General features: G+C 53.6%; 1 protein-coding gene across 1 annotated transcript in view; it reads right to left on the reverse strand.

Moving 5' to 3' along the window:
- Nucleotides 1-24,387, reverse strand: part of LOC133350921 (beta-1-syntrophin-like) — a 46,193-nt gene that overhangs the window by 11,261 nt on the left and 10,545 nt on the right. The window contains exons 2-3 of the mRNA XM_061565762.1: nt 6,270-6,531; nt 1,760-1,970 (exon numbers count right to left, since the gene is read on the reverse strand). Coding sequence (XP_061421746.1) covers nt 1,760-1,970; nt 6,270-6,531 — 473 coding nt within the window. The remainder of the gene's footprint in view (nt 1-1,759; nt 1,971-6,269; nt 6,532-24,387) is intronic.

A 24,387-nucleotide genomic window follows, 5' to 3' on the forward strand; every position in this document is an offset into this window, starting at 1 on the left:
CGCGTGGAAATATATAGCAGCCAAATACTCAAAACGCACGTCGATTCTATGTGGACGGAAAATCTGGAGGAACCGGAGAACAAAAAACATTGCGACTACGGGGAGAGGGAACATGCAAAACCCACCACCTCCTGTATACCAGGCAAGGTAGTTATCATCTTGCCACCGTGGTGCCTTAGAATTCACAGAACATGGTAAACACACATCCACAGGAGAGACTGAACAACTAACAGAGCTGCAGCACAGAGCTCGCTCACTCTGCCACCCCCACCACCCATGTGGTCCGGGCCTCCTGATATAATCTGTGTTTACATTCCCATGCGAGGAGGCTATACGGCTGCGGAGGCGGCGGCAAGCACCGGACATATTTCTGGAAGTGGGGGAACAATAACAAAAAACACGGGGGGAGTAGTGGAGGGAAAGACCCGCATGGCAGGAATAAAAAACCGCTAGCACAATGAGCAACAACGGATAGGAGGAGGAGGAGGAGGCGGCGGCGGTGGTGGTGTGTTATTTGCTTTAGGAAACTTGTAGTTCGTTTAAAAAATAACATTATTTTAGTGGACAACCCCTTTGTAGGCCCACCACTTCGTTTGGAAGGCTGCCCGCCCGCACCCCCCCGCCCCCCCCCATACCGTGACGGTCATGGGGGTTTGTTTGACCGTACTTCACCGCACTGGTGAGTGAGTGCCACGGGTTGTTGAAGAAAAGGTAGGGGATGGGGGGAGGGGGGGAGTTCAGGACCAATTCAGAGCTCACTCGTCAACAAACGTCGGCCGTGGCCTGGGAACCGGGCTTAACTGACCAAAATAAATATTTATATAAAGGGCGGCTCAGATAGCAATCTAGAAACTTCCCATCAAAGCGAGGGCGGTCCTGAAATTGCAACCACCTTAAATAGGGGCCCATACATTAATGATCAAAAACCTTATCTGGAAGATAACCATATAACAAAAATATATACTTTTCACGTGCCAGGTGACCAATGGACTCGGGAGACAGGCCACAATACAATTTCAGCTCGAACAGCGTCTATAGCCGTGTGGTGGTGGCAGCTCCGCTGCACGGGGCTCGCTGTAATCCAGAACTGTGGTGGTAGCAGCGAGAGGTTGGTGAAAAACTCCCCTTTCCCGTGAGCGTCGAGGAGGTGACCGCACCCTGGCTCGCCCGGAGAAGGCGGTACAGCAAAGTGCGTGCTCTCATCTGTCCCGTCTGTACGGGATAGAGCGTTGCCCCCTCGCACTCGTGGGGTTTCTCCGCACGTGGGGGTTCTCTCCGGTTGCTCCGGTGTTTCTCAGAAATGTGGAAATACCACATTTAAAGCTTTCGTGACTGCAGGGATTCATATTCTTGGTTCTTTCGGTGAAGTCACGTAGAAGGGAAATAATAAAATAATACAATAAAGCACTATAAAAAAATTCTTTATTTTATCATTTCCCTTCTACGTGACTTTACCGAAAGAACCAAGAATGTGGAAATACCCGTTAATTGGCCTGAAAACATTGTCATATATAGAGGACTGCAGAGCCTGGGCATTTGTTGGTAGCGGCGGCTCACAGCCCAGCTGCTGCCTTCTAGCTTGCCTTTTGTTCCCCAGCCATTGCGGCATATACAGGGTGCTTCAAAAAAATGTTAACACGAAAACGTTGCCCCAAACAGAAAAAAACGCGTCTCGGGCCACAGCCAACCGCGGCACACCGGAAAATGAAGAAACCATCGCCCTCCTCCCCAATCTCGTCTCGTCGCTCCCCCCTCTGACCTGCTCAGCGAGCCAGCCCAGGTTGGCGAGCGCTCGCGAGTGCAGCAGCCCGCCGTGGTGCAGGGGCCCCTCGTTGGCCTCGGCAACGGCCGCCGGCACCAGCGCCGCCGTGGCGGCCCGCAGCGCCGAGAACCAGGAGCTCGCCGACGCCGCGTCCCTCGCGCGGAGCACCAAGCAGCGCGACACGTCCGGAGAGTGAACCTCAATCAGCCTGCGTACACGGAGGGCGGTGGGGGGGTTTGGAGGGGGAGGGGCAGGAAGGCAGCACAACATCTTCAATCAGCTTGCTGAGGGGGGGGGGGCCAGCACAACACATCCGGCGGCGAATGAACTTCGATCGATGATTATCCACAACGGTTTTTGAAGGCTTCAGAATCAATATGAATCCACGCCAGTGTTGGTGTCGTGGTCAACGCGCGATGCACTGGCCCGGTGTCTATCTCCCGGCGCGGCGGTTGAAAGCAGTGGGGCAAGTTTTCTTAAAATCTCGGGTCGATGGGCAGGTTGGGGGTGTGGTGGGGGATGAAGTCTGTGGGTTCAGGTAACATTTTTATTAGTTTAACCTCGTGGGAATTCACCAGATTTCATTGCCAAAGTGACCCCGGGTCGCCGAAATGACAAAAGCGATGAAATAAAATGAAGGTGTGCAATGAGGCAAATAAGAATTCGGAGCTACAGAAGAAAAAAAACCAACCGAACGCCACCTTACACCCGCCACCACTCCTGGCCATTGCGGCAGAGCAAACCCAAAGATCACTTGGAGAAGGCGCTACTTCGAGCTCCCTCTTGTGCAGGCCTTTCCACCAGCAGTGGAGTGAGGAAGCTGCAAGTTTTGACTCTCTACCCCTATGGCCCCAGGCAGCCTCTTGTCACGTGAATGTGGTAGGTGAGGTTTGGGGGGGTAAGGCAAGGGGGGGGGGGTGCTGAATAATTATCGCGCAGCATTCTAGATAAAGAGGACGGGCACTGGAAGCGGTTGCGGCGAGCGTCCCAGCAGGGTATTCGAGCGTCAGAGAAACGAAGCCCTCACCGGCGTCGGTGCACGACCCCGCGCGCGCGCCGGCACGACAACGCGACAAGTGCAGCTGACAACACAACAATGGCCAACGTCGCCGCCGTCGTCATCGCCGCCGTCAACGGCACACCACCCCCCCCGGCGACGTCGCAACATCGGCGTGTGAATGGCCCGGGTCCCGTCGATGCGTTCGGACGTTGGCACCGTCGCCGTCAAACGCAACCCCCCCCCCCCCCCCCCCCCACAGTGGATATTCGACCGCTGTGGCCAGTGCTGGATTAAGCTAGTGCGGGGCCTGTAGCATATGTTATAAAAAGGCCCTAAATAAAAAAAAAACACCACGTGAATATTCAAACACAATTTTTTAACTTGCGTAGTAAAGTAATTGTATTTTTTCAAATGCTATACAGCCAGATCATACGACAAATCTAGTCGTTCATAAAAGTTGAAGGCAGTATAGTACTATAGTAATAGAGCAAGTGCAGAACCACTGAACCGGAATTGATAGCTTGAAAGCATTTAGCGCGGGGCCTTTGAAAGTGCAGGGCCCGTAGCTACTCCACATGTAGCTACTACACATGTAGCTACTTTTGCTCCTCGGATAATCCGGCACTGGCCATGGCCTCCTTGTAGGTTTTGTGCAGCTGGCAGTCCGGAGTGCTATTCCAGGGGAGGTGTTTCGGCCCCACGCAACGACCTCGTTTTGTGCCCCGTCAAACTGCGTCTATGCACCCGACCTTTATAAACCAATTCTCGGGATTGTGCGAACGCACGGTACAATAAAATAGGATTTCACCTTGTGGACAGGTGTACCTTGTAATCTAGTGGCAGTGCCTTACACTGATAATCCCAACTTCCAAGTCAGCTTAGCAGGGTTCGAATGTGAAGCCCTAGCAATGTCTATCTGTGCGTGTTGAGCCCCTCCTATCAATCCACTGCTGGATGAGGGCCTCCTCGTGCAGGGCACGGGGGCTATTTGGCCGTACTTTTCCACACTGGTCAGTGCGCGTAAGCGAGCATATCCATGGAGAGCACAGAAGCAGTGTCCAACAACGAATGTTGCCGCTCCGCCCTCGACTTCCTCCAACACAACCCGCGTCACGAGGGAAGGTCGCCAGGCCAAGCGCTATCCAGGCTCGAACCTGCTGAGCTTCCGAGATGCGACAATGGTCGGGTGCATGCCGGGCGATTTGGCGGCAAAGGGAACCGGTGATTGTACGCGACGCATATTTCATCTGGGGCTCGCTCAGCTGCCACACATAAACGAGAACTGCTGCTACACCCCCCTTCATTCACACTGTCATCATTTCCTTTTTCTTTCTCCTCCCGGCCGGCATTCTTTTCTTTCCAATCAAAGGGCTTTCATTAGCGGTTGGCTCCGATTCACCGCTGCCTCCCTCTCCCACTTTGCTCTTCAGTATCCGAACGCTAATAATATCCCCCGGGCGAGCGGGCGGGCGAGCGACGCGTCACGCTTTGTAGTGTGCCATCTCAACCGCGTGCGCGCGAGTGCGTGTGTGCACGTGGGTGCTCACGCGTGTGCATGCGTGCACGTGCGCACATGTGGGTATGCACACGTGTGCGTGCGTGCGTGCGCGTGCGTGCGTGCACGTGCGTGGGTACGCACGCGGCGGTGCAGCGGTTGGCGTGCCGCACTACGAACCCAGGCCAGCCAAGTTCAATTCCCGCTCACGACCGATAATGGTGGCAAATACATGAACCGGTCTTGAGACTATCCCCCTAGGTCAACTCGGCCTTAATTGAGCACCCAGTGTGGTGTTTAGACATCAGCAATGGAAAGATAAAGGCGGCTGGGAGTGGTGTTGGCCACCTACCCCTTCGTACGCTGTTCCGACCTCAAAGTACTTGCCCCAACAGTCTGTGTGAGCTACACGGGGGATCTTTGTCTTACGTGTGTATAGGTGCGTGCAGCCTCAAAGGCCATGCCACCCACTTGCGCTGCTGTGCCGCCCTTAAGAGGCGCTTCAAGGAGTGTAAAAGGCCGATTGATGTTATTTATTTACCAAACAATCCATAACATCACCAGGTCAGTGTGTGCCACTGTCGAGAATGGAAATCCGGTACGATTCCAAGCAAGCGCCGACCGAAGAAGCTGACGATGAAGCCTGCGACGCCGGGCTCAAGATGAATGAGCACTACGGTGGCTAAGAGATGTTAACTACCTCGCCTGGTATACAGGAGGTCGTAGATTCGATCCCGACCATGACGCCTGCGAGCTTAAGTGTCTCTCTCCCCGCGGTTGCGTAAATTTTTCTCCGGATCCTTCCGGTTTTTCCCTACACATTTCGAATCAACGTTACGCATTTAGAGTTCTTGGTCGCTGTAAATTTCCACACGATGATAAGCCATCTCGTTGAGCTATCATTTCGCCAGGTCGCGCCTGAAACAAATAATCGTGGCGCAGTGGGGCCTTGCCTGGAATAATACAATTGTTTCGTTTTCAGTTTAGATTAGAACCGAGGTCTGTGGGTTCAGGGGGCAGCGCACGGACCGCTCCACTCTCACGAGGTAGCGTTTATTTTATCGACCCTGGATGGTGAGATTGAGAGACCCCAAAAAATCTGTATTATGGAGTCAGTTGCGCTTCCGAAAAACGTGGACTTTAACTTGCGGCCTTGCCATTACGAGCCGCGAGCTCTCATCCGCTGTAGCAGCGAGCTCGATAAGAGTATCACACAGCCCCACGCAAACAGAGGAAGCAGTGTATATTAAATAAATAAATATCTTGATTCTGACTTGACTTTGCTTTGAAGGGAATGCACTCGGTTGCAAACGACACCGTGAGGCACAAAGACCGATCGCCCCACTGCCCACAATTCAAATAATTGCCGTGACTTGGGAAGTCAAGATTCAATTCACGAATGGATTACTCTTTGACAACATTTGTTCCGTCTCCGCTCGTGTGACCTCTGAACGTTCTCTGAACGAATGTCAGAATTTCTTGATGCAATTATTTGAGGCCCCTCCCCCGCCAAGCATTGTGTACAACCGCGGCCCTCCGACGCTTCGTCAGGTCGTGCCGCGCGTCGCTCGGCGCCAAGTGCGGGCGCGAGACGTTAACCACCTCGCCTGGTATACAGGAGGTAGTGGGTTCGATCGAGACCTTTAACGCCTGCTGCTGTATATTTGGAGGTTTGCGTGTTCTCTCACCCCATGGTCGCGTGGATTTGTCTCCGGGTCTTCTCCGGTTCGAGACTACTTTGAGGCTGCTTTACATTTCCACGTGACAAGCCACTTCTGTGGTAGTCAGGGTCGCTTCTGAAAAAGAGCTACATTGCCCAGTGGAGCCTTACCCGGTAAAATAAAAAATAGTTTAGTTTAGATGTCCGACGTTTCGCTCCGTGTGCCAGGGAAGAAGCCACCCCCCCCACTCCCCCGAAATAAAAATTTCTCCCACCCGCCCCCCCCCCCCCCGCCCGCCCGACCAACGGCGTCTCCGCGAGCGAAACACAACGCCGCGTGCCTCCGACTCACCTGTTCTCCAGGTCGGACATGCTGAGGTTGCGCGCGACGTAGCACATGCGCAGCGCGATGACGCGCCGCTCCCCGCCGTTGTGGCGCTGGCCCCCAAGCGAGCCCGGCGAGCCCGGCGAGCCCGGCGGCGTTCCCGGCGTCGTGCCGTGGCGGAGGTCGACACGCGCTTGCCGGGGCGACGGCACATCGCCGTCGGCCCAGTCCACGTCGGAGAGCGGCGACGCCTTGTGGAAGAAGGCGGAGAACTCGCGCATGTACTGGACTGCAGCCACGTGCAGGGGGGGGGGGGCAGAGAGGTGGAGGGGGGGGGTCAGCAGGGTCAGCATCGGGGGTATAAAGACGGTCACCGCGCATCGCGCGCTGTCAGATGCGCTTCTGCGGCCATCTGACGGACATGGTGGGATCTTGCAGTGCCCGTCACGAGGCGCGCTGCAAGATGCGACCAAGTCCGTTCAGTGCTCGCCGAGCCGCACTGGCTTTCGCTTGCCGAACGGACACATTATCAGGTCGCACTCGTTACACACAAAGTGCTTGCCACAAATGAACCACGACACCTCGCTGATCTCGTCAAGGAGCATAAACCATCACGCAAACTTCTCATCATCATCGCAGCGGCTATCTAGCTAACCATCGAACAAAGACGGTCATCGCATCGCGCGCTTTCAGATGCGCTTCTGCGGCCGTCTGGAACGCTCTTCCTTCCGATATCATGAAGCCGCTGGAGCTGTGCATTTTTAAATCATCTCGATTGAAAACTCATTTCTTTAGAGCTGCTTTTTGTGTTCAGCTTGCTTTCCTCCCGCCGCACCCACGATTAGCACGGTTGGCTACATGCATACGTAAAGATAGTGTCGATGACGATGATGGCTTGGGTAAGTTATCGCGTGGGATGGACATCGTCCTGTCACAAGTGCACAGCAGGCCCGTGTCTTCTGTGCCAATGACACGCGTTCACTCGATGGGCTCTCACCTGGCTCAAACGTACCATACCTACCAACTTACACTGCTCGCCTGTCTACATACACAGGTGCTTGCTTGCCTGCCTCCCCACAACATGGATGCATCATTATCAAGATCATTAAACGATGAGCATTTTAAAATCACGACTCTTGAGGTCGCCTAATTTGTGGCACTGCAGGATCACTCGCGCTGTTATCATCCCAGCAGCAGATCCTTCCCGCTCATCCAAGACCCTTGCCCCATGTTTTTTCGCGGGGACACGGTCCCTGTGAAATGCTGCCAAGCTCCCTGCAGAGCCAACGTTTCCCAGCGTCACGTTATTCCTTTGAAGAGACGCGGTTTCCTCTAAGCCCGTTTAATCAACCACAAATAATATCCGTCCATTGAAATCACGGCGTTCCATTGTATGTTCTGCCTCCGCTATCAACGAGGTCCCTCCCGTCCCCGGTTTTCCACTCGGCCCTAACTGCACAAACCGCAACGGGCTTTTTTCCCTTCTGTATCCCAGCACTGTAATCGATCGTGGGGCCTTGCCCACATTCTGTCAATGTGCCAGCATTGTAGTCTTTTAAAAAGGATTTTTTTAAAGTGAGTTACGGTATATTGTATTATTATTATCTGCCTTTAGTGGCCAGCGTAGAGGAGTAGGCCAAATACCCTCTTAGATGGACTCTCCAGAGCTCCCTCGAGCGGAGGCGTTTCTACCAGCAGTGGCAAGAGCGAGCAACGGCGGGCTGCACATTTGCTTTCATCTTCACCATTCAAAGCATTCAAGAAAGAAAGATCCGTAGGCTTAGGTTTTCAAAAATTGACTACTATATTTTACCCAAGAATGTCAGTGTGTAACACGCGTGACGTCACTCCACGTCGCCCAGCCCCCCTCATTAATAATCATGAACAGGTGACGTCCTCCAAATGGACACCCCCAGCTTCATTAATAATAATTAGCGGGTGACGTCACTCCACATGGGGGGGGGGGCGAGGCCCCTCTTCAACATCAACTTACAACCCTCACTACAAAGGCGGAACGCTCACGTCACGCGATCTCCGTAACGCTGTTGAAACATCGAAGTAAAGAGGACGTCATGATGAACAAGGGATTATAGCCATTAAATGAAATAAGTCTGTGTCACCACGGCTTTACAAACTGCCCTTGAATGGATGCAATTAATATATCACGTCGCTGTCTGCTTTTTGTTTGCAAGTTTCAGATTTATTGCAATACACCCGTCCTTGGACGGGCAAAAGGCTTGTTATATAAATACAACTTTGACCAACCATTTTGGGGAGATCTCAAATAGAAAATGCTGGAATTATTTTTTATCCGATGCCACATTTGTACTTATCACCCCTCACAAACTTCCAGACGGCAAATTTTGTTGGCCTTGGTTCAGAAATGAAAAAGTTAAAAGTAAAAAAAAAAATCCTTTGACGTTTGGGAGGTCAAAAGCTACTTTAGATTAGTGGTTTTTTTCTACTTATTTTTTTAATGTTCAATCCGTAGACACCCATTGAACATCATAATTTATATCAGCCGCTCATGACCATTGCACAATGTTTTTTTAGAAAAAAATCACAAATAAATTCCAGCCATTCTCCATCCACTGCTCGATGAAGGCCTCCCTACACCATGTCAGTCACTGCTGTTTATTTTCACCATACTTCACCGCACTGGTCAGTGTGGATATATACACACGAAACAGTTCAATATATGGGAAGCAGCAATGGTAAGCAGCCTTCTTCATCATCACCTATGAGCCAGTTATCTGGAATCCAATCGGAACCAAGCTCTAATACATAAACGGGATTAAGCCCTTGGTGTCAGCTTAGGGTGCTCTGCATGCTGTTATGAGCTACCCGTCGGAGGCCATAGGACTGCGAGGGGGGCGGCGTAAATAACGAGAGAGTGAGCGAGAGAATGAGCGAGAGAGAGAGCGAGTGAGAGAGAGCGAGAGAGCGAGCAAGCGAGAGAGTGAGCGAGAGAGCGAGCGAGAGAGCGAGCGAGAGAGCGAGTGAGCGAGAGAGCGAGCGAGCGAGGGCAACATAAAGCCCCGTTTTAAAAAAAAAAAAAAAAAAAAAAAAAAAAAAAAAAATTACGAAATGATGACCGAAACAAAGTGCCGAATACACCGAGCATCTTCTTGTTTCCACTGATCGTAAAAAAAAAAAAAAAAAAAAAAAGGGTGACTGAAGCTCAGGTTTTTCTCATCCAGTAGGTGTCAAAGAGAGAGGGAACTCTGCACAAAGAGGGCAGCAGTGGCCATTGCAGCGACGTTGTGTGCTGCCCCCCCCCCCCCCCCGTGAACATCGGACCCCCCTCCCTCCCCCGAGGCCGCCAATTATGCGGCTGTGCCGAGAACGTGCCGCCCGATCTACACCAACCCACTAATGGCCTCCGCAGATCGGTTAAAACGTCGGACATCCGACGCAGCGGACCGCGCTCCCTTCAGCAAGGGGTTACGCGGAACGAAAATTAAATGGGCTTAGCCGCCGTCTCCTGCACGGCCAAACGACGAGCACACGGGAGTGGCGACGAGCTCCATGTACCCGGGCGAGCCCGATCTCGTCAGACCTCGGAAGCCGAGCAGGGATTTTCGGAGCCTCGATAGTCGGTGTGCAACGATACAACTTTTGTTTTAGTTTTTACATGTATATATATGTATACACACGTGCGATGATGCACACATCGTCGTGAGCTTTCATGCAACGGTGCCGCCCTGCCGAAGCTTGCACATGCCACTCCACAACGAGGTCGAGATTGATTAATCGATGGAATCTGTCGGGTCCTCCCACTCCTCCTTCGCAGCAGCATCAGCAGCAGCATCAGCAGCAGCATCAGCAGCAGCATCAGCAGCATCATCAGCAGCATCAGCAGCATCAGCAGCATCAGCAGCGGCGGCTCATCTCGGCGACGGCGCCAGTCGCTCATGCGGTAAGCTCCGCACGTGACCTCCGCGCCGAAGAAAGTCGCAGCGCTTGCCCGTAAATCCGAATGAACAAAAGCGGGAGCACCCGCCGGCCAGCGGCCTGCCACCGGGACACCGTTATCTACCCTCCGACGGCTGGCCATCAAACAAAGACGGTCGATGCATCTCACGCGCACGTTCAGATGCACTTCTGCGGCCGTCTGGAACGCTCTTGCCTTCCGATATTAGGAAGCCACTGGAGCTGTGCACTTTTAAATCGTCTAGATTGACCAACTAATTTCTTTGAAATCGCTTTTTGTGCGTTAAGTTTGGAGCCATTCCCCCCCGGACCTCCGATTAACACGGTTGGCTACGTACGGTGCGAAAGAAGCTCAACATACATACATACATACATAAAAAAAACACTCCTTCAGAGTGTCTCCTGCAGCTTGTCCGGTTTCCTCCATCCCGTCCGCCTTGCTGGCGAGTGCGACCTTTGCCGAGCCTTATTTCTGGATCGTGCAAAACTTGAACGAGGCGGAAAAGGTCACGCGCTGCCCGCATGAATAATCCAGGAGGCTTTTTGCCGACCCCCGCGGCCAAAACCAACTACGGTTCCTTATGTTCCGTCTTCTCAGCCAAACGTGGTTGGCAGCTCACATTTCCTTTTTCCACGTGACTTCCACTCGTTGCTTCTTCCCTCGTCGCATCCAAAGTCCCCCCGCGTCACGTTCCGCCTCTCGTTCTCTCTTCTGCCCTGCAACCGTCATCACCATCTGCCAAGCCAGAAAGGTAGCTGGATGCTCTGTGAATTATCGTCTTATGGGGGCGTCACAGTGGCGAGATGTTAACTACCTTGCCTGGTATGCAGGAGGTCGTGGGCTCACCCCCCCCCCCCACCCCTTAAAGTTTGAACGCAAGGACGAGGTCTGAGCAACACGCACGCGTAAACGCCGCCACGTAAACGCCGCCACTTAAGCGCCCGCGGCTTTGTTTGCCGTAGCGCCGGCGTTGCGTTTTCCCCAGCTCCTCGGGAATTGCCCGGTTCCAACGAGAGACCGACCGAGGACTAAGGGGGGAGGGGTGGGGAGGGGGTGCCGTTTGCTCATCTGCGCAAATAACGGCGACACCGTCGTCACCACTCTGCCACATCCCCCCCCCTGGTGGCGCCAACCCCCCCACGGACGCTATCAACCACCAGGGCCCCCCTCCACCAGGGCCCCCTTCCACCAAAGCCCCCCTCGGGAAGGGCCCCCCGTGGCAAGGGCCTCCCTCCATCACCATGCTCTGAACCGACTACTCCACATGGGGGTGGGGGGCTAACCGAGTGGTTTGGGGTGAAGGGGCACGAGTCGCCCCCCCCCCGTCCGTCTACCCTCCACCCCTGCCAACATGCTTTGACAGGCGAAATTATTTTTGAGCTCTGTCACAATTGCAAAACCAAATGTCTAAGTGACTTACACGTTTTATTTTGCATCACCATTCCGTCACAGAATGGCAGTTTTCAGCCGAAATAAACAGACTTGGGAAAACGTATCCCCGATCTGATAGCAAAACAATTTCTGACCCCTCCAAAGATATTTGTTTATTTCTCCGGCTTCTCCACTGGCCACTGCCCCCACATGAGCCCCCACCCCTCCCACACCACCCACCCTCCCCGCCCATCCCATCCCTCAGCAGCACCATCACCGCCCACAGTGTGCCCCCCCCCCCTTTCCAAAGCCATTGCCTGCGCATCAATCTCACTCGGCGCCCTCCTGTTTCAATTACAGCGCTGACTTGTGAGTCTTCGAGTCTCGGCGCTGCACGCAAACTCAGCCTCGGTTACCAAGGTGCTGTCCACGGTGGGGAGAGAGAGGCATGGTGTGAGAAGTGAGGGGGGGGGGGGCAGGGGGGAGGGGAGGGGGGCTGCTGCAGAAAGCCAGGGCGCTGGAGCTAAGTGACCACGTAATCGATATCCGTGCGATATCTCACCGCAGAATCAAATTTTTGGGTCCTTTTAGGCGAACGGCCTTTTGGGGTTGCCTTTTTTTTTTGACGAACGCTCGCAAGACGGTTCGCGACGCCGGCAGCGGATTTGCAATGCCAGCATTCGAAATAAGCGCGGTTGCAAAACAAACAGGAGATTTATAAGGCGTGCTGACCGAAGGCCTCGTTGAATCTCAGGACTCGTGTTCATGGAGAGACTGGCTTTACAACTTTCGGACAACTGTTTTCCATGTTTTTGGTATGCACGTCTCCTTTGCACCTACATCAACAGGCACTGCCCCCCCCCCCCCACCGTTCTTGTCAACCCGCATTGTACTCTACTTCTAAGCTCCCATGTCTACATTCCCCGCTTTCACCAAACCCGCACTCATCCCGCGATGGAACTTGACAAAGAAGGCCGCCCGTGTACATTTACGAACTGTAAATTATTTTTTTATTTTAACAGGTAAGACCCCACTGAGCTATGTAGCTCTTTTTTAGAATCGACCTGGCCACCAATGATAGCTCAACGAAGTGGCTTATCACTTGGAAATGTATAGCAGCCGCAAAATACTCTAAACGTGTGATGTTTATTCTAAATTTGAAGGCAAAAACGACCCAGAAAAAAATCCACGCGACCACGGGGAGAGACACGCAACCTCTAAATATACAGCAGGCGTCAGGGTCGTGATCGAACCCACGACCTCCTGTATGCCAAACGAGGCGGTAACCTCTCACCACCGCGGCGCCTTACATGTCCAAGGCGGCGATAATTGCGAACGTGGCGAAGTCATTTCAATTAACTGATCGATCTGCATCGTTCGCACGCACGCTTAGGTGGCCGATGGCTCACGAACGCTGGAGGAGAGCCGCTCACGCGATGGGACCCTGGCTCCCAGACGCACGTACGAACGCACCTCACGCACGCACGCACCCCATGCACTCCCACACCCCACGCACGCACCGCACGCACGCACCTCACGCGCGCAAGCACCCCACGCACTCACACACCGCATGCATGGACACATCCCACGCATGCACCACACACACGGGCTGCCACCGCCATCTGAGATGAATTTGAATTCGGTTTTTTCATCCTTTCCACCCCTCCCTACCGCCGAGTAAGTTAATCCGCAGTGCTGGGTGCTAGATAAGTGTGTGTAGAATTGCAAGGCTTGGAGGGGAGGGGGAAATGATGGAATTACCCCGATGGTGTACAAAAAGCTCCACTTCCCTCCCCCCTCCAGGTGTCCCCATTCTCTCAGCTGTCAGAGCGTACAACAAGCCAACGACTTCCGAGTAGGAGCGGGGGGGGGGCCCAGTGCTGTCCGCGAGCGCCGATCAAATACGACGCGGGGCGGAACGGAGCGGCCGGACGGCTCGGAGGTCAGAGCGCCGAGATGCAGGGTACGAATTCAAGACGGCCGCCCGTGACTCAACTGGGTTCTCGAATGCAGCGAGCTCTCGGGTAGCAGGTTGCGGATGGTCATTGCCGCATGTTTGGATCCACATTTAATTCGGATCAACATTACAGCAGCATTTGTTGCTGTAACCTTCTGACCAGTGCCGAGTGGACATCCATAATAAAATATGTCGATTCTGAATCAAGACGAGTTCCATCTCCGAGAGTTGTTTATCGGTTAAAGGCGACGCGGTGAACGTCACTCGGAGCGGTCGGGGAATGTGCCATCCTCTGCGGACCAGACGTCGCTCGAAGGGGCAAATCTCAGGAGGTGGCCCTGCGACGTTCGCTTCCGTGGGACGCTCTGCCACGTGTAGGACCGCACCGCTCTGCGAGAGATCCGAACGGGTGTGTAGGTCTCGGACGACGGGGTGACGCCCCTGCACAACTCCAGGCAAGAGGAGCTCGTGGATTCGGGAGCATCCGCTTCGGCAGGGAGACGGAATCGCGAGGCTCTTTGTCACTCGCCGCCGATTGGAATCGAACGCCGGTTTGCCGGATTTGTTGCGCAGCGCACAATTCGCAGTTCGAAAACGCGTGATCGCCAGTGTGCATTGCACAGAACCTGTGCAATGCTATCTCGCAGGGTTCTGTCTGGATAACATCAGGTGGCAATTTGGCTGTGCGGCGTGAATTACATTCTTATTCTCATTACCATCGCTATTAATAAAGAACCACGCTGTCTTGTTTAAAATGCGTGATTTGTATTGCAATTTTTTTGCGGCTCTCGTTTAAACCTGCAAGGATCATTCCTGGCATTACTCGCAGCTCGGCGCTTGGCACCGCAGTTGCGAGCGCCTATCGGGGGAGACAGAGAGAGAGAGAGGTGGAATGCGTTGCGCAAGAGATATTTACGCAGCTTGTCATCGTTATTTATGAAGCAATCAATGAGTACGTGACCGAAATCCTTTATGGAACCGCGCGGCAGACGATTAATAACAACGCACTTTGGATTTACGCCGATCATCAAACCGCCCGGAATGCGCCCAGTCTCGTCAAGATCTCGCAAGCAAAGCTAAGCTGGACCGAGCCTGGCAAGTGCTTGGATGGCTGATGGACGTGGGTCCTGGTTGTTGTAGTTGACTGCAGGGGCTGTGCTAGGGCGCCACGGTGGCGAGATGTTAATTATCTCGCCTGGTATGCAGGAGGTCGTTGTTTCGATTCAGACACTGACGCATGTATATTCGGAGTTTGTGTCTCTCCCAGTGGTCGCGTGGACTTTTCTCCAGGTCCTCCGGTATTTTCCCTCCGCATTTAGAATCAACGTGCGTTTCGAGTATTTTTGCTGCTATACATTGGCACGTGATAAGCCACTTCGTTGAGCCACATAGCTCAGTGGGGCCTTCCCTGGTAAAATAGAGATGGGTTTATGGCCTCAAGGGCATTGCAGCAACATCCATTGTTGTACCGTTCTTCTATGTTGCCACATCTATGCTCCCTACTCTCACCGGGCCGCACCGAAGTACGGTCAAACAACCGCCCTCGTGATTTGCACCACGTGGCGAGGCCCTCGATACAGCGGTGCACTGACCAAAGCCCTGTGGACGTGCAAACCAATTGGCTCGTCTAAACGCGGCCACATCTACAGATGCCGTCCAAAGTCAGGGAGAGACGCGGGGAGGAGGAGGCGGCGTAAGGGTTGTGCCACGCAATAGGAGCGGCTGCGGACTTTCACACCAGAGGCCTTCATCTTCAGCGCTGACTATGAAAGAGATACCCGTGCACCCACGTAGATGGGCTTCAGGGCAAAAAATTACCACTTCGCGAGGCATTTCTGCGGGCGCACGAACGAGTCTGGGCTTTAGTCGGGCGCACGATCGTGCACTCTCGTGAGAGATGACGGCACGGGGGGCGGGGGGCATTTTGTAAAGCTCCACTTCACAGCACTTCATTCACTTCGCTCGTAATTACCGTCGGGGCAAATTTCAAGGGGGCGGATGTGGGGATGCGACCTACGCCTACGAGAAAACCGGTTCGCTCCGCGGGGCTCACTGCCAGGCTGACCCGGTGGCCCACAAACGAAACTTAGAAGAGAGAGATGTGAATAATTTCACAGCAGACCTTGCGAAAGTCTCTCTTCCGATATTAGGGAGCCGCTGGAGCGAAGCGCTTTTAAATCATCATACAGATTGACAAACTCGTTTCTTTCGAGCTGCTTGTGTTTTAGTTCCCCCCCCCCCTTGCCGCACCTCCGATGAGTACGGTTGGGCTACGTGCGGTGCGAAAGAAGTTCAAAAGCAAACCCTACACACATTACAGACTCTACGTCTATCTGGCCTCTCCGTGTGCTGTGCGGAAGGGTCATTGGCCGAAATGTCGCCTATTATATATTGTTAAGGCCACATGCAGCACTAATTACGAAAGAGTTTTTTTTAAGTTATTTTTTGATGGTCTGTGCTTCTGCACCGCTACCAACACAACATTGGCAACAGCAGCACCCAAATAATTTGTGTAAACATCACTGTGGTCATCGCCGTCCCTAAATGATTTTCTACTATTTTTTTTGTGCCTGTTAGTTTGTTGTCCTTCCCCGCCCCGTCCGCACCTTCGATGAGCACGGTTGCGCCACGTACGGTGCGAAAGAAGTTCAACAACGTACATACTGCACATGGCATGCATATTGTGTAAAACAAAAATAAACCCCGAAAATATATTCAGCGAAGCCTGAAAACGATGTTGGGGACCAGTGATGTTAGCGAGCACCTATTAAGGCCGGCACAGAGCACGAAATGGTGTGGATAAGACCAAGACCAGGCTAACATTTATTACCCGGATGGCGATGTTTGCACACCGCACCAGGTACTCATTTAACTCAAGAGTCAAGCTCAGGGAAGCCCAGGACGGGTTCAGATATCTCGAGAAACTGATGTTGGCTGTGGCAGAGAATTTGAACGCAGGTCGCCGGGTTCGTAGCGCGAGTCACCGCGACATCGCTCCACACACCCACGCACACCCACGCACACAGGCACAACCAAGAAACAGACCGCCCCGCAGTAGCCTTGAACAGACATGGGGACAAGCGAGCGCTGCTCATCAAGACGAGCGCACGCGTGCGTGGGTGGCCGGCACCATGCCGATGTCTACACACCGCACCAGTTACTTAATTTAAGGCCAAGTCGACCTAGGGGATGCGAAGGACGAGATCAAATACTGCCACCGGTCCGTGAGCGGGAATCGAACTGCGGTCACCGGGTTTCGTGGCTAAGCCCACAAACCACGAGGCTACCGCATCCCACACTTGCAGACACACCCAAACATACAAAGACAAAGGTCCCCCGTGTAGCCTTAACAGACTGTCGGGGCAAGTGCTGTTAACGAGCGCCTATGAAGACCGGCACTGCACACGAGGGGGTGGGTGGCCAGCAACACGCCCGGCCGCCTTTGTCTCCCCAGTGACGATGTTTACACACCGCACCAGGTACTCATTTGAGGCCGAGTCGACCTAGGGGAGGCCCAGAACCGGTTCATATTAATCGTCACTGGTGTTGGCCGTGAGCGGGAATCGAACCCGGGTCGCCAGGTTTTTAGCGCAGCGTGCTAACCGCTACACTGCCGCTTCCCACAACACACACACAAAACACGCACACACAAACACGCACACACGCACACTCTCCAAAACATAATTTCTGAGAGCCTCGCCCAAACCACTGGCATTTCCTGGGCCTCTGTCCCGCCTGACGAGCCCACCGGGTGAACAGCGACCAGGCTGCCCATTGACCAACAATGTAAGCGTTTGCCGTGTGCGATTACCTAAAGCGTGCGAACGTGCGACTTCACGGCGAGGTCACGCACGGTGCTCGAAGGGCGTTCTCGAAACTTCGCAACGTGGCAGCCGATGCGATTTCATCGCAGCCAAGTAGTCATGGACAGACCTCTCTCTCTCTCTGGCCTCTCCATGTGATGTGAAGAAGAGCCGTTGCCCGAAACGTCGCCCGTTATAGATTTTCAAGGCCACATGTACGTACGCTGAACTTCTTTCGCGCCGTACGTAGCCAGCCGTGCTAATCGGAGGTGTGGGGGTAAGGACAACAAACTAAACACAAAAAGCGGTTAACAGCGTTGTTGACAAATATGTTGAGTTTTTTGTTTGTTGTTATTTGTGCTTCTGCACCACTGCCAACGCAAGCAGCGGCAGCGGCAGCCAAACAATTTGTAACACTTCACGACGGTCATCACCATCCCGAAATCATCTTCCACGATTATTATCACAAATGAAGCAACGAATCATTAATGAATCAATCATCTCCACCGAGCCGTCATCATCATCGTCGTCGTCGTCATCAGCGAATTGCCAGCATCACCGAATGCTCCCCAAGAGAATCATCATCAAATCAGCAGTCGCCAGTAATTAAATCAATCGTGCTCAATAAATCATGAAACGGAGCGAAGCCATTCACTCCCACGCGAATCAGGTTTTGCGTGTAGCTGCACTAATTCAACCCGGACCTCGGCAAATTCTACGACTTGTCACGTTTCAGGGTCGAGGTTGCTTCAAGAATCAATGTTTCAAGCCTCCGTCTGCATGGCCCGTGCCACTGGCCGAATGGAACCACGAGCGTACAACCGTCGAGTCCGCGCCGATGTTTACGCGCACCACGACTCGTCGCACGCGCCGCACCACCAGCTTAGGAATCGGTGCCTAACCGATCCATCGCGCAAGTCCACTACTGGCCCAGGACCTCTCCCCACGTCCGTGCCTCGGTCGGGGTGGTTGCTCGTCCATACTTCGCCGTGCTGGTTGCAGTTATTCGTAGCGCAGAATCAGCGTTATTCCGTTCGACACCGCCGTGACCCAAACCACTTTATGTTTTCTCTCTCTCTCTGTGTCCTCGTGTTGTCGCTCTAATATTTCCTGCAGTCACGAAAGCTCCAAATCTGTTATTGACACGCTAATTTCTCTACCCCCCCTCCCTCTCTATTTAAGGCCTCGACACAGAGGCGTTGTTTCTCTGTGTGCCTATGTGTGTGTCTCTCTCTGTGTGTCTGTTATCTCTCTCTCTGCTTATGTGTCTGTCTATGTGTCTCCGTGTCTGTGTTTTGTCTCTCTCTCTCTCAAATTTAGCAATCTTTGGAAGAACGTTAATCAACCAGCTAGGGTGTTGACTATTGTGTTAGCGGACTCTCTGTGTTGTATTGCATTATATTTCCAAGTTTACTCGGTTTGTTTTCTCATTCATTCGCACCTCATGATGATTGCTTGTGTTGCAATCGAAACGTCGTATGCTATTATTGAATTTCTTTTTCTTTCTACGTGCCTTTACCGAAAGAACCAAAGAGTCACTTTTTGTTGTTGTTGTTGGGGCAATAAGTAAACTGTCACGAATCGCAATCATGGCGGCAGCCGCAGCGACCTCCTCCACCTCCCAACGCGTCTGACATTTCAGGTTTGCCAATCTTCACAATGTGAATTGGTCTCACGGCTCTCACTGGAGGGGAAAAGTGGTGGCCTCCCTGCGTGATGACGGAGGCGCTCACGAGGTTCGTTTACCCCGCGCTACGAACCCCCCGGCGACCCGAGTTCGATTCCCGCTCACGGCCAACACCAGCGACGATTAACCGAACCGGTCCTGGGCGTCCCCCAGGTCGACTCGGCCTCGAATGAGTACCTGGTGCGGTGCGTAAACATCGGTGGTCTGGTGCGGGGCTGCTGGCCACCCAACCCCTCGTGTGCCGTGCCGGCCTTCACTAGGTGCTCGCGAACAGCACTCTTGCTCCAACAGTCAGTTAAGGTCACGGTACATACAAGGCTTATACACAGGGGAATCTGTCTTTGTTTAACTCTACCACTCTCCCCCGCAATGCCCCCCCCCAACCCCCATTTACGTGTCTCCCTCCTCCTCCTCCTCTTAAATCACAACCGCACAAAGTGATTATGACCACATTAGTGGGGTCCAGGAAGGGAAGTGCGAGGATCAGGGCTCGAATGCCGAACTGCCCCTCGGCGAGCGAGCGACGCATCAACGGAGTAGGCGGTGCGGGAGTGCGTCGATCGGTTGATGAGCCCATCGATTCCTCGGGCTGACGATCGCGCACGGACCCACGAGCTCCTACAGACGCGCACGGCTTATTCGCACAAAACCCGGAGAGTGATGATGTCGCAACCGCCAAGCCACCCCCTGCTGCCAGGAGGGGGTGGGAGGTCGTGGGGGGGGGGGGGAAGGAGGCGAGGGGCAATGATTGCTCAGAGTCTTTTGCGGTGTAATTTTTCCCAAATTTGGCGAATTTGGAGCCGGCCGCCCCCCTCTTGCGAACGAACGAGCGGCCGACGGCAGCGGGAAATAAAAAAAAAACCTCGCGGGGGGGTCTCAACATGAACGCCGACGACGGACGTGTGGTCGACGCAGCGGTGCCGTTTGGATCTGACGCTCCACGGAGGCGCGGCGAGCCCACGACTTCGCTTGCGAGTTCACGACTTCGCAACACGGGGGTGGGTGGCGAGGCTGGGGAGGCTGGGTGGGATTTCCAAAGCTCGGGTGCACGCGAGCTCGGGCGATCTGCTCCGTCGTCCCAACGTTCTGCTAGCATTGGGAAGAGGTCGGTGACCGTGCAGATGGATCGCGGTGATTGGCGTTTGGAATCCGCTGCGATCACACGCGGATGTCAAAGTCCCACGTGGGAGACGTTCTACGCCGTTCGTCGAATTCCGAGTGAAATGAACAAATCACGAGCAAGCGAGAGAAACGATTCAGACGGCGGGTCTACTTTGCAAAGGAGACCTGAAATTCTCCTGCGTACATTTCCGCGGTCGTGCTGCTGTACAGCTCAACGATGTGTTTTCGGGGTCGTACCGCGTGCTGTTCGGCACGATGCTGAGAGCTTCCTCAGGCAACCCAACACTGACGAAGCTCCCAACACGTGCAGCGAAACATCGGACATCTCGCCAAGCAACACGTGGCACGACCTGAAAACACGTCGGAGAGTTGTGGGACCTGGGATTTTTTAAAGTCCACAAACAGCAAGAATTCCGGTGGAATGGCTCTGCCTCCAGCCATCATGGGTGCATCTGCCAGTCATCTCAGTCAGGCAACCCATTGCACCTGGGTCTGTCCCGTGACCTCCTGCCGGCGGGCGTTCAAACACTTACGTGGCCTTAAAGTGCACATAGCCTGACGCAAGTGCCGTGGTGACGTCACTTGCCCTAACAGCCTGTGCAGGCTATAGAGATAACCTTTACCTTTGTGTGTTGTGCTCACCACTTGGCGGGGAGCGGTGGCACAGCGGTTAGCACACCGTGCTACAAACACTGCGTTTCGAGAGTCTTGATTACCGGCGATGGCAAATATTCAGCGGCAAGTGTGCCTTGCCTAGGTCGACGCAGCCTTCACCGAGTACCTGATGCAGTGTGGAAACAGCACTGGGGAGACAAATGTGGCCAGGCGTGGGGCAGCTCACACCACATCCATTGTGTGCCCGACAATGCTTGAAAGCTACACGGGGGACCTTTGTCTGTTTTATGCCCTCACAACGAGGGCGACTGTGTGTCGGCGCGAGTGCACAGCAACACGCGTACGGCTGACGCATCGATTTCCTGTCATGTTTTACCCCATCACAAATGTAATAATAGTTAAGTTAAATTTACGGTGGGAAAGGCGATACAAAAATCGACCGTCCGCAATGGGGATTTAGTAACAGACACCACCACCACTTCCTCCACCACCACTAATACACCACACAATCACCACCTCCAACCAACACTAATACCATCACATCCTCCTCCACCACCACCACTGATATCTTAAGAATAAACTCCCCCTCTCCACCATTATTAATGCCACCACATTCTCCACCACCACCTCCTCCTCTACCACGAATGCCATCACATCCTCCACCACCAAAGACAAAGATCCCCCGTGTAGCCTGAACACACCACACCGGCTATTGCATTTTAGGCCAAGTCGACCTAGGGGAGGCGAAGGACAAGATAAAATATTTCCACCGGTCGTCAGCGGGAATCGAACTCTGGTCACCGGGTTTCGTGGCTCAGCCCACAAACCACGAGGCTACCGCATCCCACGCTTGCATACACACCCACACATACAAAGACAAAGATCCCCCGCATAGCCTTCACCGAGTGTTGGGGCAAGTGCTGCTAGCGGAGCAGCTATGACAGTAGGCACGGCACACGAGGGGGTGGGTTGCCAGCATCGCACCCGGCCACCTCTGTCTTCGTGGTGGCGATGTCTACACCCCGCACCGGGTATTCATGGGGCGGAGTCGACCTAGGAGAGGCCCAGACCGATTCAGATAATGGTCACCGATGTCGGCCATGATCGCAAATCGAACTCGAGTCGCCCGGTTCGTAGCGCAGCGTGCCAACTGCTACACTACCACTCATACCACAAGCACCACCTCATCAGCTCACGCCACTCCACATTCTGCTCCACTACCTCCTCCGCTACCACGACCGCTAATCCCACCAGCACCACCACCTCACAATCCCCTGGGCCCCAGAGATTGAGGCTGCATCTCAAAACCTCCTCCGCCTCTCTCTCTCTCTCACGCAGAGGCACGTGCCACGAGTTATCACGGCGCTTAAAAATGATCCCAATTTAACGGGCATTACGTGTGCTGTTTTGGTGGCTAACGGTGTGGGTTTACGGTGGTCCAATGCCCCTGTAATCGGTACAGCTCCACCCCCCCCTCCTCGCAACGGGGCAAAATCCCGCAAGCGAGTGGCTGGTTAATCGGCTGTGCAGGCGTGCACGCACACACACACACACAGCCCAAGATGTACATTTCGAGTATGAAAGTGCCTTCCGCCGAGGAGATGGGAGCGAAGAGATGAGGTCATGCGCAGGTGGTGAGGTGGGTCGTTACGACGAAGGATCGTTAGGGATGTGGTGGTGAATTGGCGAGGTCTTCGTTCAGCAATGGATTGAAAATGGCTGATCACGATTGTGTTTTTTTTACTTGCCGAATTAGTCAGTCGGCAGGCCACGTGTTTGGTGGGGCACAGTGTGGGGAGACTCCCATCTCTCACAAGGCATCTGGCCAGTACGCAACAGTTACCTTCCAGAGGGTTTCTCTCTTCGAGGTCTCGCTGTTGGAGGCCCTTTCTGACGGCAGTGGTTTGAGCAAGGAGTTTCAGGGCTGCCATGGTGGCGAGATGGTAACTGCCTCACCTGGTATGCAGGAGGTCGTGGGTTCGATCTCGACACTGACACCTGCTGTATATTTGGAATTTGTGTCTTTCTCCCCGTGGCCGCATGGATTTTTCTCCGGGTCCTCCGGTTTCTCCCTCCACATTTAGAATCAACGTCACGTGTTCAGAGCATTTGGCTGCCGTGCATTTCCACGGGATAAGCCACTTCGTGGAGCTATCATTTCTGGCGTGGTCGCTTCTGAAAAAGAGCTACACAGCTAGGTGGTAAAATAAAAAAATTCATAATTATTATTTACCAATGAAAGCCTCAATGGGCGAAGCGAATGGCGGTTATTGTTGTGTGTGCGTGCGTGCGTGACGCTTCTTCTCTTCACACTTTTCGGGGCGAGTAATTAATAAGCGAATGACCCTGAGGAGGAGGGAGGAGGGCACGGATGATACGCGTCCTCAAAAGCTGATGAAGAAAAAAAGATAATTCACTTTCAATTATATAACATGGCACGAAAATGAAACTGCCAAACGATATGTATGTGTACCTGTCGAAATCCCGCTGGGCCTGCCGCTGTTATTTAATATCCTATTTTCAGATGGCGTTTGTTTTGTTTTGCCGAGATAGCGTGAACATTTCCTCCTTTATTTGTTTGTTTGTGTGTTGTACCATGAACTATACCAGCGTGCGGGTGGAGTGGTGGTGCAGTGGTTAGCATGCTGCGCTATGAACCCCCGCGTCTTGAAGTTCGATTGCTGACCACGGCTCGCGCCAATGGAGAGTGATATTCGAATAGATCCTGGGCCTGCCGAAAATTACTTCCCGATGAATTTGGAGTGGAAGGCGGGCCCCACTCTTTGAAGTGAGAAATCACAACCAATGGCGTCATCAGCCCCGGCGATCACCAAACCTCGATCAACGATCTCCCGGTCTCCAGGGCAACGGCTCCTGCCACCCATAGCGGCATCGAAAGACGTTCGACCATTTCTGATTTCCCTCCTGCGTAGGTTTTCCGCAGTTGTGCCGTTACAGCTCCCCCGACGTGTGTCTGGGCTATGGCTCGTGCTGTTCGGCGCGATGTCCAACGTTTCGCTACGCGCGCTCGGAACTCCGTCGGGGAAAAAAATATAACTGGAGAACGAACAGCAGAAGCCTCCATACCCTTGGCAGCCTCATTTGGTGGTGCCACGGAGCCTCTGGGCTGGTTAATAATATTCTTCACGAGCAGCAGCAGCAGCAGCGGGAGGCTGCATCTGCCACGCGAGCCGAACCCCTTCATACCGAGAAACCATTCCATTTGGCCGACCGAAAGATTTTATTTCGGGAAGGAAGACCCGTCGGAGGGGACCTATATTTAGGGGTGTGGACGGCAGGGGGTCCCGCAGAGTGGCTTTGCGAGGCCTCGCTCTGGGAGATGCCACCGCAGCGTCCAACACCTCGCTGAGGGTGACGATGAGCGCAATTCGAACGCTTTCTGCAAAACGAACGACAAACCCGGGGGACGGGGGGGAAAAAAGTGCGAGTGGTGCCGTGAAAAAAAAAAAAGCAAAATTATTACACTTTTTCTACGCGATGAATTTTTTCCATTAATTTACAAAACGTGTTAGAACGTTTTTGCCACCCTCAAGCAGTGCCAAAGCCGTGCCCGGAGCGATGACAAAAGAGCCGTTCCGCAGGGAGACCTCGACGCACGAGGCAGCAGCAGGAGGCAACGACGGCCGTGCTCGAAT

Source organism: Lethenteron reissneri, chromosome 35 (assembly GCF_015708825.2).
Source record: "Lethenteron reissneri isolate LAM-NWPU_2019-01 chromosome 35, ASM1570882v1, whole genome shotgun sequence".
In the NCBI taxonomy this organism is placed as follows: Eukaryota; Metazoa; Chordata; class Hyperoartia; order Petromyzontiformes; family Petromyzontidae; genus Lethenteron; species Lethenteron reissneri.